Here is a 17255-nt window from a genome sequence, read left to right as displayed (position 1 = left end):
TATATATGAGTGTATAGGGTGTATATGAGGGTATATGGTATACAGTATATGGGGTATAAGGTATATATAGAGGTATAGGGTATATATGGAGGTATTGACTAGCATGTCTCACTGACCACACAGAGCTACATTCTATTCAACTTTCTTCCTGGCTCTCTCTTGATGTTCCCTTTTAGCTTGTGCTCTTGCTCTTGCTCTTGTGTTCTTCTGACATCAAACCCTCGTTTGACGTGGGGAGTCAGAGATGAAAGTGAAGTAGCAGGGTCTCAGTGGTATAGAGCTGAGCTGGCTCAGTAAACACCAACTAGACCAGGGGGAGACCGTGATATAAACCAGGGGAGGACAAAGGCAGCATAACACCATGGCTTGGCTGTGGAGACAAGGATCTCTGGGTAATTGAAAATGGCTCTGGGCTGCTCCTCTACTCCCTCCACCTCCTCCCAGTCTGCCTTCTCCTGCCCTTCTCCCCTCCCTCCATCCACCCCTCCCTAGAGACCTCTCTCTCCCCGCTCTGGCCGTGCTGTTTTTGGGACATCCCCAGTATTTCTTGGCCTTTGAAGGGAAATATAATTGAGTGGTAATTTGAGACCTATTCTCTTTCTTTCTCTGTCTTTCTCCCACATGCCTCCCTCGCTCCTCAATGGATATGGAATATTGAAGTTCAAAGTGTAAAAGTGCAGTGTAAAAAAATAATGAATTGAAGAATTCTAACCGTTGTGGGATTGAGAGGATATGGCTTACCTTGACCTGATGTGGCCTGCAAATCGAACGGACAGCCAAGAGAGAAGAGTTGAATCCAAGGAAAGGAAATTATAGACTAACTGGTAATCAAGACACACTGAGCCCAAGGAGAGCCCAGAAAATGAAATTAAATGGATTTTTATTTACACCAGATTTACAGAGGGTTGTGAATATAATTTACAGTCATTCCAATCCATTTTACAACACTTCTCTTTATTTCTCATCATCACTCTGCAGACCAGGAGTATTCCCAGGTTGATCGTTTGTTCCACATGATAATAAATATAAGTCAATGTTGCTATTTACAACTCTTATAAAACTGTACAGGAGAATGGTCAAACAGCCAGTATGTGAAGCAGTTATCTCAAAGAAACTGGCTTTAAAAAGCAGCCTGTTATATAAAATACATATTCCAAATCTTCAACCACGGCAAAATAATAAAACATACTGAACAAAAATGTAAATGCAACAGTGTTGGTCTCATGTTTCATGAGCTGAAATAAAAGATCCCAGAAATGTTCCATATGCACAAAAAGCTTATTTCTCTAAAATGTTGTGCACACATTTGTTTACATCCCTGTTAGCGAGCATTTCTCCTTTGCCAAGATAATCCGCTTCTTCACCTGCGGGATTGTCTGAGACCAGCCACCCGGACAGGTGTGGCATATCAAGAAGCTGATTAAACAGCATGATTACACAGGTGCACCTTGTGCTGAGGACAATAAAAGACCACACTAAATGTACAGTTTTGTCACACAACACAAGTTTTGAGGGAGTGTGCAATTGGCATGTTGACTGCAGGAGTGTCCACCAGAACTGTTGCCAGAGAATTTAATGTTAATTTATCTACCATAAGTCGAATCCAATGTCGTTTTTTGAGAATTTGGCTGTACGTCCAACCGGCCTCACAGCCGCAGACCACGTGTAACCATGTCAGCCCAGGACCTCCACATCCAGCTTCTTCACCTGCGGGTCCGTCTGAGACCAGCCACCCGGACAGCTGATGGAACTGATAAGTATTTCTGTCTGTAATACAGCCCTTTTGTGGGGAAAACAAATTCTGATTGGCTGAGCCTGGCTCCTCAGAGGGTAGGTCTGGCTCCCAAGTGGCTGGGCCTATTCCCTATCAGGCCCACCCATGACTGCGCCCCTGCCCAGTCATGTGAAATCTATAAATTGGGGCCTGATTTATTTATTTAAATTGACAGATTTTCTTATATGAACTGTAACTCAGTAAAATCGTTGAAATTGTTGCATGTTGCGTTTATATTTTTGTTCAGTATATATACTAGTAGTTCAGTGTTTTTCTCTTCCTCCCCCCTCTCTCTCGTTTCACCCCTCCTCTGTGTTGCCATCTTTCGAGGAATGTGCACACTATAATTATGGAAGGGATTGCACACATAGCTTAGTTATTGTTTTCTATTTTCAACTGGCTAAACCCAGCTGGGTCCTGGCCGTACGACAAATACATGGAGTGAGAACAAAAAGAGAGACATTAATTATATTCAACGCTTTAAAGGGCTTTAAAGTCAAAGCTGAAGCTTGGTACGTCTCTCTCTCTTAGAAGTAGCCTGATATTTCAGACCTTCACACTGAATTATGGAGTGAGCCGTTCAAAGCCTACTGTTTAAATTGCACACATGTTCCAGTGTTCTTTTCATTAGTCAACTCACATACATTGCTATCTTCCCTTACCAGGAATTCAGCACTTAATTAGCAATAGACAGATAAATAGTCAGCGCTCTAATGGGGCAAATTAATTACAAATTGCAGACTGCAGTTTAAGTCCAAAGAGGGAAAATGAAAGTGTTTTAGCATTGAGAAGGATGGGTGGGGTGAAGTGGTTCATTGGAATATCCTAGTGAAAATCTTGGCACGGGGTGTTGCGTCAACTTTAACTTCGTACCATAACTCTCCGTACTGTTCTTTCCCTCTCTGTATTTCTGTAATACTGCGTTCTGCCTTGTCACGACTGTTCTGCTATTTTTATTAGCTTAACCATAGCTGTAAATCAGCGGAAGATTAGTTCCTGCAGAGCTGTTTCACCACTATACTTTGCTCCAGCAGCCTAGGCCCAGCCACTAACAGAGGCAGACCCTGGGCAAAGTCAACAGATAGTCTCCTGGTCCTTCTCTATGTCACTCGATTACTACTAACAAACATATGCCGGCAACTAAATAATGTAAGGTGAGATGAATTGGTGCCTATATAGAAATAGTGGTGCTGTATTTTGGTTTGAATAGTGCCAAGATCAGGATTTGATCTCTGCTGGTCTCCTCATTCTCTGTGCTGTACCCTTTAACAAGTGCTTTACCGCTTTGACTGCACAACCTCCAAATAATATCATAAGTGTGATGGTTTGCTTGGAAATAATATTTTAGTGCTTGAATGTGCCTCGCTGAATGAATACAGTTGAATACATTCTCATATCTTACGTGATAATGTGCTAGTGAAAGTGAGTAGTGAAAGTGTCAGGCTAATCTTATAAAACAAAAGGGAATTGAAGTATGCTTTTGCTACAATGTATGCTGTGGAAGTTTCAGTACACTCTTAGAATAAAAGGTTCCAAAAGCGTTCTTCGGCTGTCCCCATAGGAGAACCCTTTTTGGTTCTACCTGGAACCAAAAGGGTTCTACCTAGAACCAAAAAGGGTTATTCAAAGGGTTCTCCTATGGGCACAATCGAAGAACCCTTTAAGCTTCTAGATAGCACTTTTTTCCTAAGAGTGTAGTATGTTTTCATAGTTCTGATATTAAAGAGGGAGAAAGAGAGAAGAAACTTCTGAAGAAGAGGAGGACCCCGTATGCCCATTCACCATGATGGGAGGAGGGACGATGGGCGGCATCACTGTATGTCTCTAGCTGTCAGTATACTGCTGCCATGTCCCTCTCAGAGTTCTCTATAGCCCTCACTTTCATACAAGCACGCCTCTTCAGCAGAGGAGAACAGAAGCAGGAGCTGAGTTGTTCACGTTCTCTCTCTAAGGTCAGCGGTCAAAGACAGCGATGTAAAGATTTTGGGGGTTATAAAACAGAGGGCACTAGAAGTAGCCAATCGACACCATCTTTTTAATAAGGTAAGAAGAGTGCTCCCTTTTCTTTATTGGAGTCTGTGCCCTCCTGGTCAAGCAGCTGACAATGAATTTTTAAATGATTTATCTTCACATTGCAACTGATATCTCACGGTTGGTCCTACTGGTCCCTGGTGGTTCCATCCCCGGCGCCTGTCTGCCCACTGTGACATCACCGTCCCTCGTCCAAGCTGACGCCCATGTTCTGACGCCTCATGATGCTGATGCGAGAGCTGTAGGGGGCTGGGAGTGGAGGGGCTGGGGCCCTCTGGAGCAGCTCTGCCTTGGGTTTGTACTGGTCCACCAAGATCTTCAGCACCGCCTCCATCTTATGGCTCATCTGGTCCATCTATTTATACAATACACAGCAAACAAAGATACATGTTTTAGGTTATAGATCGGTGACTATAGTGAGGACATTTAACAAACAACAGTGAGGGTCATGTTAAAATGTCTATTCTAATGAGCCATTTACTTTATGTTCCAATTCTTATTTTTTACTATTTCTTATTGTTGTTGCATTGTCGAGAAGGAACCTGCAAGTAAGCATTTCATTGGACGGTCTATACCATGTGTATCCTGTACATAAGACTAATACAACTTGAAACTTGAAACATGTTATATACATTCGTGACTGTAGATTCACACTGCTGTAGTAATTATATGTGCGGGACTAGTCAGTCATTGAGGACATTTCAATGGGTGAAGCATTTGAGCAGTGTCACTGAGTTTCAGCCTTTCTTTTGTCCGCCAGGCCTCCAATACTGAATACACATATTCAAGTCCACACTAAAGATACACCTCTTCACACAGGCTTATCCGGATTATTTGTCGTCTTAACTTTTATACTCCCTTTAGTTCACTTCCGGATTAGTCTGTCCTTATTCTTTTATTTACTTATGTGACTTTGGGTTTTGTGAAAAGCGCTTAAAATAAAATGTATTATTATTATTATAATATGGCCCCATCCCAATGACAGACCTCTAGTGTATAATAACATGTTTGTCTGTCTGTCATGGTATACCTGCAGAAGCCACTCATTAAAGCAGCTGGCCCGGCTCAATGATCCAGGAGTGGGAGGGAGGGTTTTTAGTGCACACGCACGAACGCATGCACACGCACGAACGCACACGCATGAACGCATGCACACACAAACACACACACGCACAAACGCATGCACACACACACATGCACTCACACACATGAACGCATGCTCACACACACGCATGCACACGCACAAATGCATGCACAGGCACAAACGCATGCACACACACCCCAGGGACTCAACCGTAAACACAGGTGTGTCTGTCACCCAACAGACAGAGGCATCTCAACCAGGGAACCTCCTTAGTGTTTCTAACCCCTGTGTGTACAGCCAGCGCCCACGCCCTGTATGGCAGAGGTAAACAAGCCAGGCTGTCTGCCGACACACAGACACACACGCTTGCGCGCACACACCTTTCTAAACATCAAATAGTTTTTTTTTTACAGATCTTTATCATCCTGCCCTCTGCCTTTACATTGAAGTTATGTAGTTATACTTTCAGGAATGCATTATCTTTGGCTTAATTTATCACTACTTGTTAACCTGATTTATAAATGTAATAATCATTGAGATAAGTGGACAGACAGACAGACAGACAGACAGGCAGACAGACAGACAGACAGACAGACAGACAGACAGACAGACAGACATCCGTTCATTTCAGTCAAAACTGATAGTGAGGAACTGCAGTATTTTGTCTGACATTCACATCGCAGAATCCACTGGTATGTTTGTGTGTTGAGGATTGGGCTCCTTGCTCTTTTAGTGAGTGTGCTTGACGGCCATGACACTTTTATGGTACAACAGGACATTGAGCATCAGTCATTGTTCTTGAGATATGAAACCATGGATGACGCCTATTCAATTACATCAAATAAGATCAACGCATGTATATCAATGACTCACAGGTATCATAGACTCGTCAAAGTAGGAGGAAAAAACGAAAGAACAAAAAGTTAGAACAAGCCCTGGATTAGACTACAAGGTTAATCATGACCTAAATAGCTGTTTTAAAACCTCTCTGGGATATTCGGGACGCTAGCGTCCCACCTCAACAACAGCCAGTGAAATTGCAGGGCGCCGAATTCAAAACAACAGAAATCCCATAATTAAAATTCCTCAAACATACAAGTATTTTACACCATTTTAAAGATAAACTTGTTGTAAATCCAGCCACAGTGTCCAATTTCAAAAAGGCTTTACGACGAAAGCACACCAAACGATTATGTTAGGTCAGTACCTAGTCACTGAAAAACACACAATTTTTCCAGACAAAGAGAGGAGTCACAAAAAGCAGAAATAGAGATAAAATTAATCACTAACCTTTGATCACCTTCATCAGATGACACTCATAGGACTTAATGTTACACAATACATGTATGTTTTGTTCGATAAAGTTCATATTTATATCCAAAAATCTCAGTTTACATTGGCGCGTTATGTTCAGTAGTTCCAAAACATCTGGTGATTTTGCAGAGAGCCACATCAATTTACAGAATTACTCATAGTAAACATTGCTAAAAGATACAAGTGTTATGCATGGAATTTTAGATCCACTTCTCCTTAATGCAACCGTTGTGTCAGATTTCAAAAAAGCTTTACCAAAAAAGCACACCATGCAATAATCTGAGTACAGCGCTCAGACAACAAAACAAGCCATACAGATATCCGCCATGTTGTGGAGTCAACAGAAGTCAGAAATAGCATTATAAATATTCGCTTACCTTTGATGATCTTCATCAGAATGCACTCCCAGGAATCCCAGATCCACAATAAATGTTTGATTTGTTCGATAAAGTCCATCATTTATGTCCAAATACCTCCTTTTTGTTTGAGCGTTTAGTACACAATCCAAACTCATGAGGCGCGGGCAAGTCCAGGCGAAAGTTCAGACGAAAAGTCATATTACAGTTTGTAGAAACATGTCAAACGAAGTATAGAATCAATCTTTAGGATGTTTTTAACATAAATCTTCAATAATGTTTCAACCGGAGAATTCCTTTGTCTGTAGAAATGCAATGGAACGCAGCTAACACTCACGTGAGCGCGCGTGATCAGCTCATGCCAGACTCCTGACTCAATCAGCTCTTATTCCCTCATATTTCACAGTAGAAGCATCAAACAAGGTTCTAAAGACTGTTGACATCTAGTGGAAGCCTTAGGAAGTGCAATATGACCCCATAGACACTGTATATTCGATAGGCAATGACTTAAAAAACTACAAACCTCAGATTTCCCACTTCCTGGTTGGATTTTTTCTCAGGTTTTTGCCTGCCATACGAGTTCCGTTATACTCACAGACATCATTCAAACAGTTTTAGAAACTTCAGAGTGTTTTCTATCCAAATCTACTAATTATATGCATATTCTAGCTTTTAGGACTGAGTAGCAGGCTGTTTACTCTGGGCACCTTTTTATCCAAGCTACTCAATACTGCCCCCTAGTCCCAAAGAAGTTAAGAAAACGGAGTACTCGCTGCCTGGTCAGGGGGCAGAACATACACTATATATACAAAAGTATGTGGACACCCCTTCAAATGAGTGGATTCGGCTATTTCAGCCACACCTGTTGCTAACAGATGAACAGAGCACACTGCCATGCGATCTCCGTAGACAAACATTGGCAGTAGAATGGCCTTAGTGAAGAGCTCAGTGACTTTCAATGTGGCACCGTCATAGGATGACACCTTTCCAACAAGTCAGAGTGTCAAATTTCTGCCCTGCTAGAGCTGACCTGGTCAACTGTAAGTGCTGTTATTGTGAAGTGGAAACGTCTAGGAGCAACAATGGCTCAGCCACAAAGTGGTAGACCACACAAGCTCACAGAACAGGACTGCCAAGTGCTGTCATCTGTCCTCGTTTGCAACACTCACTACCAAGTTCCAAACTGCCTCTGGAAGCAAGGTCAGTACAAGAACTGTTCGTCGGGAGCATTATTTACATTTTGGTCATTTAGCAGATGCTCTTATCCAGAGCGACTTACTAGTAGCGAGTACCTACCTTTTCATACTGGTCCCCCGTGGGAATAGAACCCTCAACCCTGGCGTTGCAAGCACCATGCTCTACCAACGGGACCCTGAAATGGGTTTCCATGCCCGAGCAGACACACACAAGCCTAAGATCAACAAGTGCAATGCCAAGCGTCGTTTGGAGTGGTGTAAAGTTCACTGCCATTGGCGAGTGATGAATCCCGCTTCACCATCTCGCAGTCTGACAGACCAATCTGTGTTTGGTGGATACCAGCAGAACGTTACCTGCCCCAAGGCATAATGGTTTGGGGCTGTTTTTCATGGTTTGGGCTAGGCACCTCAGTTCCAGTGGAGGGAAATCTTAACGCTACAGCATACAATGACATTCTAGACGATTCTGTGCTTCCAACTTTGTGGCAACAGTTTGGGGAAGGCTCTTTCCTGTTTCAGTTTGACAACGCCCCTGTGCACAAAGCGAGGTCCATACAGAAATGGTTTGTCGAGATCGATGTGGAAAAACTTGACTGGCCTGCACAGAGCCCTGACCTCAACCCCATCGAACACCTTTGGGATAAATGGGAACGCCGACTTCGAGCCATGTCTAATCGCCCAGCATCAGTGCCCGAACTCACTAATACTCTTGTGGCTGAATGGATGCAAGTCCCTGCAGTAATGTTCCAACATCTAGTGGAAAGCTTTCCCAGAGGAGTGGGGGCTGTTATAGCAGCAAAGGGGGTACCAACTCTATGTTAATGCCCATGATTTTGGAATGAGATGTTTGACGAGCAGGTGTGAATTGTCTTTTGGCCATGTAGTGTATAACAGAGTAATAAACATGTCAGCAGTAATCTATACTTATCAGCATTCCTGTGGTTTTTAGCATGGATCAGGAAATCATTTAATTTCTTTGGGCTGAACATGGTTAGAATATTGAACAAGGTTAGGGTTAGGGCTAAGGTTAGAGCTCTGAACAGGGTTAGGGTTGGAGTTAGGGTTACGGTTAGGTTTAGGGACAAGCCTTTCTCATTACAGTGTTTTCCTCCTTTTACAGGGCTCTAACCCTAACCCTAGCTTTATGTCCCCATCCTGGTTCAACATTACTCTAGCCTCAACTACAACTACAACCATAACCCTAAACCTAGGTTCATGTCCCCATCCTGGATCAACATAACCCTAGCCTCAACTACAACCCTAACCATAACCCTAGCCTCAACTACAACCCTAACCCTAACCCTAGACTCAACTACAACCCTAACCCTAACCCTAGCCTCAACTACAACCCTAACCCTAACCCTAGCCTCAACTACAACCCTAACCCTAACCCTAGACTCAACTACAACCCTAACCCTAACCCTAGCCTCAACTACAACCCTAACCCTAACCGTAGCTTCATGTCCCCATCCTGGTTCAACATTACCCTCGCCTCAACTACAACCCTAACCATAACCCTAGCCTCAACTACAACCCTAACCCTAACCCTAGACTCAACTACAACCCTAACCCTAACCCTAGCCTCAACTACAACCCTAACCCTAACCGTAGCTTCATGTCCCCATCCTGGTTCAACATTACCCTCGCCTCAAATACAACCATTACCATCACCCTAGCCTCAACTACAAACATAACCCTAACCCTAACTTCATGTACCCATCCTGGTTCAACATTACCCTAGCCTCAACTACAACCATAACCATTACCCTAGCCTCAACTACAACCATAATCCTAACCCTAGATTCATGTCCCCATCCTGGTTCAGCATTACCCTAGACTCAACTACAACCATAATCCTAACCCAAGATTCATGTGCCCATCCTGGTTCAACATAACCCTAGCCTCAACTACAACCATAACCCTAACCCTAGATTCATGTCCCCATCCTGGTTCAACATTACTCTAGCCTCAACTACAACCATAACCCTAGCCTCAACTACAACCCTAACCCTAACCTCAACTACAACCCTAACCCTAACCTCAACTACAATCCTAACCCTAACCTCAACTACAACCCTAACCCTAACCTCAACTACAACCCTAACCCTAGCCTCAACTACAACCGTAACCCTAGCCTCAACTACAACTACAACCACAATCCTAACCCTAGGTTCATGTCCCCATCCTGGATCAACATAACCCTAGCCTCAACTACAACCATAACCGTAACCCTAGACTCAACTACAACCATAACCCTATGGTTAGGGAGGGGGGGATAGCTAATGATGACGCTGTCAACCTCCTTGTTTCAAAGGACATATGATACAGGGACAGATGATACAGGGGCAGCATCAACTGTCCCCAACCCCCCACCACCCCACCCTCCCAAACAACACATGACCACAAACAGCCTACCCCACACATTCTCTGTGGCACAATAAATGGCCGTTAGGATAACACAGTAGCCTGAAAAACACAACCATTTTCAGTTGAATGTTCAACTGAAATTAAGCGGGGCTAAACGTGTGCAGGTGGGGGACAACAGAGCTAGACTGGGAGCCCACCCCGCCAAGCCTAAGCAGAGGTAGGTAAAACACTGTTCTGAGAAACATAGTGGCCCAACCCTCCCTCTGCAACCCTGTCTGTCCCAAAGTGTCTCCTCACAGGGGTATCACAGTGGTGGGAACATGGGCTTGGTGGGGACTGACCGGAGACAGGGGACCAGGACACAATGGCTGTGTTAACAGAGGAACACCCTTCCATTCCTAGCTTACCTTAGCTGTATTATCTGCAGGGCAGCCTAACCCAGCCGCTAAACAGTGCTGAACGCCAAACACCCCTTTCTCTGTTTGTTTGTGCTTGTTTGTCACTGAGAAGACAACAACAACAACAATAACAGCGAACCATTCAGTCCAGTCCAGAGCTCAGGCTTGTCACAATGACTTGGGACTCAGTTTATCCAATTCATACTCATGTGTGACCCTAGTCACCCTACTAAACACTAGTAATCAAAAATAAACAAGAGAAAAAAACTGTCTAAAATGATAGTAGCTGTTGTTACAGTTCATTTGCCCATCTAACATATGTCATCAGGTCAGTTCTCTACTCACAGACAAGACACTAAAAGACTGGTCCGCCTCGTCTAATCGGATGGTCCAATTTTAGTCTAAATAAAGGCCATGTCTGCGTCTGAAATGCCACATTAAGTCGGTCTTATTAGGTGAAATCATAAAGTAGGCTCTTATTCAGGAGTTAAACACAGGACTGAACACGAACAAGGGTGTCATATATATTGGGGTCTTGGCTAAGTGAGCAGATAACTCACTGAATATATACCAGATGAATGAAACCACAATATCCACTCTCTCTTTCTCACCCACTCACCCTCTCTGACTTTCTTTTTCACTATCTTCTCTCTTTCTCTCCTTTCTTCTTGCTTTCTTTCTTTCTCTCTCGCTCTCTTTCTCTCTCTGCAAGGGGGGGAAACAACCATCTCCAGGAATTCCTTGGCATCTAATAGGAGTCAGCCTCATTCAAAAACAAGATTCCCATCATCGAACTGCTGTAGCTCTCCATCGCAACTGACAACGAAGAGAGAGGAGGGACAAAATGGTGGGAGACAATGGGCAAAAGAAAACATTTACACACATCACAATCAGTGCCCATCATGGTATACGTGACATTTATTTTCCCTCTGGTGACCCTTGACTGGAGCCCCTGCGTATCAGCCTAGACAGCCACATCCAACAGCCGGTGCCCCCCCCCCCCCCCCCGTCTCTCTCTCTATATATATATATATCCCGACCCTGGGTCTGAAGCCGAGGGAATGTCAGTGGAGCTTCCTGTAAAGAACAACAACACAAGGTCAGGTCAGGTAAGCTCGGCACGGCCCTGAGGGAGCTTCTGCCCAGGCCTACGCTGCCCTGGCTGCCTCCTCATTGTGTGCAGTTTCCCCGACCACAGCCACTGACCAAGCCTTACCTCCCCTCATCTCCCCGCCTCCCAGCCTCCCCACCTCCCCGCCTTCCAGGGTTGGGCCTTGAGAAGAGCAATGGAGCGAGGAGAGAGGCTGAGCGCATATGAAGCCTCAGACAACCTATGGGATCTAGTGTACCATATTACCTCCTAGACATCTGCCTTCTCACTCAGCACACAGAGAGAGAGAGAGAGAGAGAGAGAGAGAGAGAGAGAGAGAGAGAGAGAGAGAGAGAGAGAGAGAGAGAGAGAGAGAGAGAGAGAGAGAGAGAGAGAGAGAGAGAGAGAGAGAGAGAGAGAGAGAGAGAGAGAGAGAGAGAGAGAGAGAGAGAGAGAGAGAGAGAGAGGGGGGGAGAGGGGGGGGGGGGGGGAGAGGGGGGGAGAGAGGGAGACGGGCTGTTTTCTGATGTCTGCTTCTCTCTCGGAGCATAGGACAGAAAGGGCCTGAGGAGACAGAGGGAGGAGGGAGTGATGGAGGGAGGAGGGAGGGATGGCGGGAGGAGGAACAGACAGATCGACATTAAACCTAGCCCAGCATTCGTCTGGCTTGGAGTTAGTTCTTCCTCCTTTCTGTGTGTTGACTGGGAGATTGTTTGTCATGAGATTTTTCAGATACTCATATCTCATCACTTGTGTATATTTGAAGTGTGTGCATGTGTGTGTGTGTGTATGTTGATAGTGTGTTGTGTTTTGCTAAAAAGCTGGTACAATCTGGGTAAAGTGTGTGTGTACTGTACGTGTGTGTGAGATTCAGAAGACTTGGGTCAAGGGTTGTGTTTTGATTTGAGCAGTGCATCTGCATGTTTTGTGTGTTTATTGGAGTCCAGTGCAGGAGAGAAAGGAAACTACGACCAACTGGAAGCCGAAGGAGTACAGCTCAGATTCACAGAGCCGGCCGACCCCTGCCAAGATAAATGGATTCAGTTTAACATTGGCAGTTACAATATGTTCTTTGTATTTGTAAAAAGGAGAAAGTGGAGGAGGGGTGGAGGGGGGGGGTGGTGTAGGGTTTGAGCAGTGGGATTTGGTGCTAGGGGGAGCTTAAAAGAACAGGAAATCAAGCGAGAGCACCTGACGCACATGATAAATATCAAGGCCTTTGCCACGTGCCATTGCACTGTAACCAAAGCCTTTCCAGGGGGGGGAGCAGGCACTCGCCACCACCTGATCTCCTTTGCTGAGTGGGCGTGCTCTCAAAGCTGCTTTTGTTTCAGAGCGTTCCAGAGCTACTTTCACAAGGAGGTACAATCACCTTCCATACGGGGCAGGTGGCCTCTCTCTCTCTACCCCACCCTCTCTCTCCTCCCCTCATCCCTCTCCTCCCCTCATCCCTCTCCTCCCCTCATCCCTCTCCTCCCCTCATCCCTCTCCTGTCTCCACCGACCTTAGCACTTTGTTGTTGGGAGTGCCCTTTTCCTAGTCCACAGGTCTGTGCCATCAGGGCCCATATACAGGGTGTACAGAGGGACAGGGGCATTTTACTTTATTTACTGATCACCCTGTTAAGACATGATGGAGGAGCTGTGAGAGGGAATGTGTGGGAACAGTTAAGACTTTCATGTAGAGTAAATTCAGATGGAGAGAGAAGTTTGATGGCTTTCAAGTCCCGGTGGAGGTCCATTAGAGGTGGTGGTCCATTTTTACCTTGAGGGATGTGAGAGACGGCGAAATGTTACTGAACACTAAATACATGCGGTGGAATAAACAGGCTAGTAGCTGGATGAAGAGGTGAATTATGAGACGTGTCCTGACTGATGAGGTGGTGGTGTGTTAGGGAACGCTTTCATGTTGTTGTTGTTCTCACAGTAATGTGGATGCATGTTGACTTGTAAGTCTGCATCACTGAATGAGAGTCTGTTATGGCCCGATTCAGACTTAGGAAATCTACGCCTTTTTTATGCACGACTTACCTTATGCAGATGCATAAGGGGCTTTGCAGGCGTGGTTCCCTTGCACGCGCTGATTACATTTAATTAAAGCTGAAAACTCTCCCACTCGCTGGCCACCAGATTTTCTTGTGGAGTTTTCATTCAATAGGGTTTTCAGTACAATAATCTAAAGCCATCACTTTAAATGTGGTGTACCTTTCATTTTCATTTCATTTACTGACTTACTAGAATAAATAGAGAGACTAGTTCAGAATATTAGGGATATTAATACAGTGACAATATATAATTAAAACATTTTAGAAATCATAAATCAACTCAGTAGGTTTGGCACTATACTGTCATTTGCTAATGGCTACATCCTTGCAAGTTATAAGGCCAGCATAAACTTCACAGTGGAAAAGGGGCTATGTTGATGTGCTTCAGTTTGTTGCCATATGACTGGTTTCACATTTGTCTCCAGCGATCATACGGTAAAATAGATCTGTCATTTATATTTCCAATCCCCTTATCCAAACGGCTTAATCATGTACCTGGCTCTTATCATTAGCTCTTATCATTAGCTCTTATCATTAGCTCTTATCAATAGCTCTTATCATTAGCTCTTATCATTAGCTCTTATCATTAGCTCTTATCAATAGCTCTTATCAATAGCTCTTATCATTAGCTCTTATCATTAGCTCTTATCATTAGCTCTTATCATTAGCTCTTATCAATAGCTCTTATCATTAGCTCTTATCATTAGCTCTTATCAATAGCTCTTATCAATAGCTCTTATCATTAGCTCTTATCAATAGCTCTTATCAATAGCTCTTATCATTAGCTCTTATCATTAGCTCTTATCAATAGCTCTTATCATTAGCTCTTATCAATAGCTCTTATCAATAGCTCTTATCATTAGCTCTTATCAATAGCTCTTATCATTAGCTCTTATCAATAGCTCTTATCAATAGCTCTTATCATTAGCTCTTATCATTAGCTCTTATCATTAGCTCTTATCAATAGCTCTTATCATTAGCTCTTATCATTAGCTCTTATCATTAGCTCTTATCAATAGCTCTTATCATTAGCTCTTATCATTAGCTCTTATCAATAGCTCTTATCATTAGCTCTTATCATTAGCTCTTATCAATAGCTCTTATCATTAGCTCTTATCATTAGCTCTTATCATTAGCTCTTATCATTAGCTCTTATCAATAGCTCTTATCATTAGCTCTTATCATTAGCTCTTATCATTAGCTCTTATCATTAGCTCTTATCATTAGCTCTTATCATTAGCTCTTATCAAGTTGTACATTACAGTGCATGGAGAACCGTGTTATTCTATTGGAACAAAGAAAGTAGATGTTGTTCCACTTGGAACCAACAGGTTGCTCCACCTTATTCATAGTTTCATCGTGCGTGAAGGTGGTGGAATTCCGAGGGAATTAAGTGAAGGTCAGAAGAGGGCGTATCTGTAGACACCTCCGCCACACCTTCCATTTCTTCCATTTCCACCCCAAAGGAACAGCGGGTGAATAGCATCCTATTCTCATGCTTAAGTTCAAAATCAGAATATGCGTAGAGAGAAGTACATAAAAAGGGAATTACGTTCCATTTACGCACGCTTATCTCGGTTCGGAATTCCCCCGCCATGTTAGTGAATAAATGGATCTATATACTGTACCTCTCGGCCACAGAATGAAATATAACACCCAGACCAAGTCAACCTCCATTTACTGGGCTCCACCAAGCTGTCACCACACATGGGGATGCCACTCCAGTCTGGCTGTCATAAAACGTATCATAATCGTTCTTATTTCACAAAGCTGCCCGTAAAGTTGTGTGGATGTGGAATAAAACCAGGGACCTGGGAGAGGGGTCCTGTAAAATATTGGGCCCGATGCCTTTTTTAACATGTGTCCTTAGTGACAGCTGGGAGTCCTCCTCTCTTTACTGGTCCCCAGTGTGGTGGTCCAGGGCAAGAGAGGGGCGGCACACACACACACACACACACACACACACACACACACACACACACACACACACACACACACACACACACACACACACACACACACACACACACACACACACACACACACACACACACACACACACACACACACACACACACACACACACACACACACACACACACACACACACACACACACACACACACGGCTGTCTTTCTAGGACCATGATGTTTCTCCGTAGAGCCTTTACAATGCTACTGCACTTCAATGTGTATTCAGGTCTGAAATGAAACTTTAGTTGAGTCAACCTCCCTGATGAAACTGACAAAAAGCATTTCAACCATAACTGATATCAGAACTGTGTTGAGAGGAAACAATTTGTTCAGCTAATGTCACAATGACTCCTGGCACCTCTCTCAGCCGTCATCAACATGAATTGGACAAACGTCACGTCTTCTGTTCGCCAGCCTGACCACTAAGCCCTGCCCTACCCTGTCAACCTGTTGCTGAGCCTGTCTGTGATTCACTCTGTCTGTCTGTCTGTCTGTCTGTCTGTCTGTCTGTCTGTCTGTGTCGCCAGAGTCACAAGGTCTGTTGGCAGCTGGCAGCTAAACCACTGTTACCAACCAGCCATGCGCGTGCCACAACAAGGGAGAGACACAGGGCTGGTCTGTCAGCTGACTGCAGTGCCACAAGTGTGGTTTAAATGTCAAAGTACAGGGACACATGGGGCTTGGGGGCCTGGAGGCTATTTGACTGTGTGCCTGGGGTCCAGGGCGTCACCCCGAGCTAGTCCTGAGCCCTCCTGTGTGGCCAACAGGAGAGGCTTTATAGGGGTGAGGTGGCCCCTGGACCAGCTGCTACCACACATTATGTGCCAACAACAACCAGTCGTGGTAGCTAGCCACACCACATGCCTGGTGACAAGGGACGTGCTGTTTAAACAAAATAGTGTTTGGGTGACCAACCAGTCGCTTGCATGCCACAAGACTGCACTAGCTTGCTAAGCTAAAGCTTATGTGTCTCTGAATCACCTCTTGTCATCCCTGACTAGTCTTTGTCTTGTTGGCCTATTATAGTAAATCTCATGGAATAAATGGCATTACAGGTCAAAGGTTAATGAGATACTGACTGCTACATCTGTTGGGCGTCATTAGCAACAAAGAAACTCTTGTCAGAGATGATATCAGACACAGATAACGCCTGCCTGCCTGCCTGGCGTTATCTGACTGATCTGAACACCCTGACTGATCTGAAGGGAATCACAAGTCAAACACAGTGAAGTACACAATCTAGTCAGAGCCAGTCAGTGTAGGGTAAACAGAGTCAGAGAGAGCCAGTTGTTTGGGGGACAGAGGAATGGTGATGTTGGTGGGACCTCCAGACAGACAGAGTGGGGTCTGGGTCTGGGTCTGGCGTGTGCCCGACCATCAGCTGTCACCCACTGACTCCAGGCAGAGACGTGCCCAGACTGTGACCCTGCCTGGCGCTCAAGTTGGTGCCAAGGCCAGCCAGCGTGCCAGCAGATCCAGCCCGCCCGTCGCCACTGGAGAGCTACCGCCTGCCCCATAAGATGTATTAAATCAGATAAAGCCAGTTTTCTGCTGTATGTCCTCCTAGGTACAGCTGGCCCAGAGAGAGACGGAGAGAGAATACACAGTGGAACCATCATTCATGTACA

At 44.6% G+C, this 17255-nt stretch overlaps 1 protein-coding gene across 1 annotated transcript in view; it reads right to left on the bottom strand.

The window, feature by feature from the left end:
- Nucleotides 1-863: 863 nt before the first annotated feature.
- Nucleotides 864-17255, bottom strand: part of LOC129855211 (potassium voltage-gated channel subfamily KQT member 1-like) — a 301702-nt gene continuing 285310 nt past the window's right edge. The window contains exon 19 of the mRNA XM_055922626.1: nucleotides 864-4160. Within this exon, the coding sequence (XP_055778601.1) occupies nucleotides 3984-4160 (177 nt within the window). The 3' untranslated portion in view covers nucleotides 864-3983. The remainder of the gene's footprint in view (nucleotides 4161-17255) is intronic.

This window comes from Salvelinus fontinalis, chromosome 5 (genome assembly GCF_029448725.1).
Source record: "Salvelinus fontinalis isolate EN_2023a chromosome 5, ASM2944872v1, whole genome shotgun sequence".
NCBI classification, from domain to species: Eukaryota; Metazoa; Chordata; class Actinopteri; order Salmoniformes; family Salmonidae; genus Salvelinus; species Salvelinus fontinalis.
The sequence above is the reverse complement of the archived record's forward strand: the minus strand, read 5'-3'. Positions and strand labels throughout refer to the sequence as shown.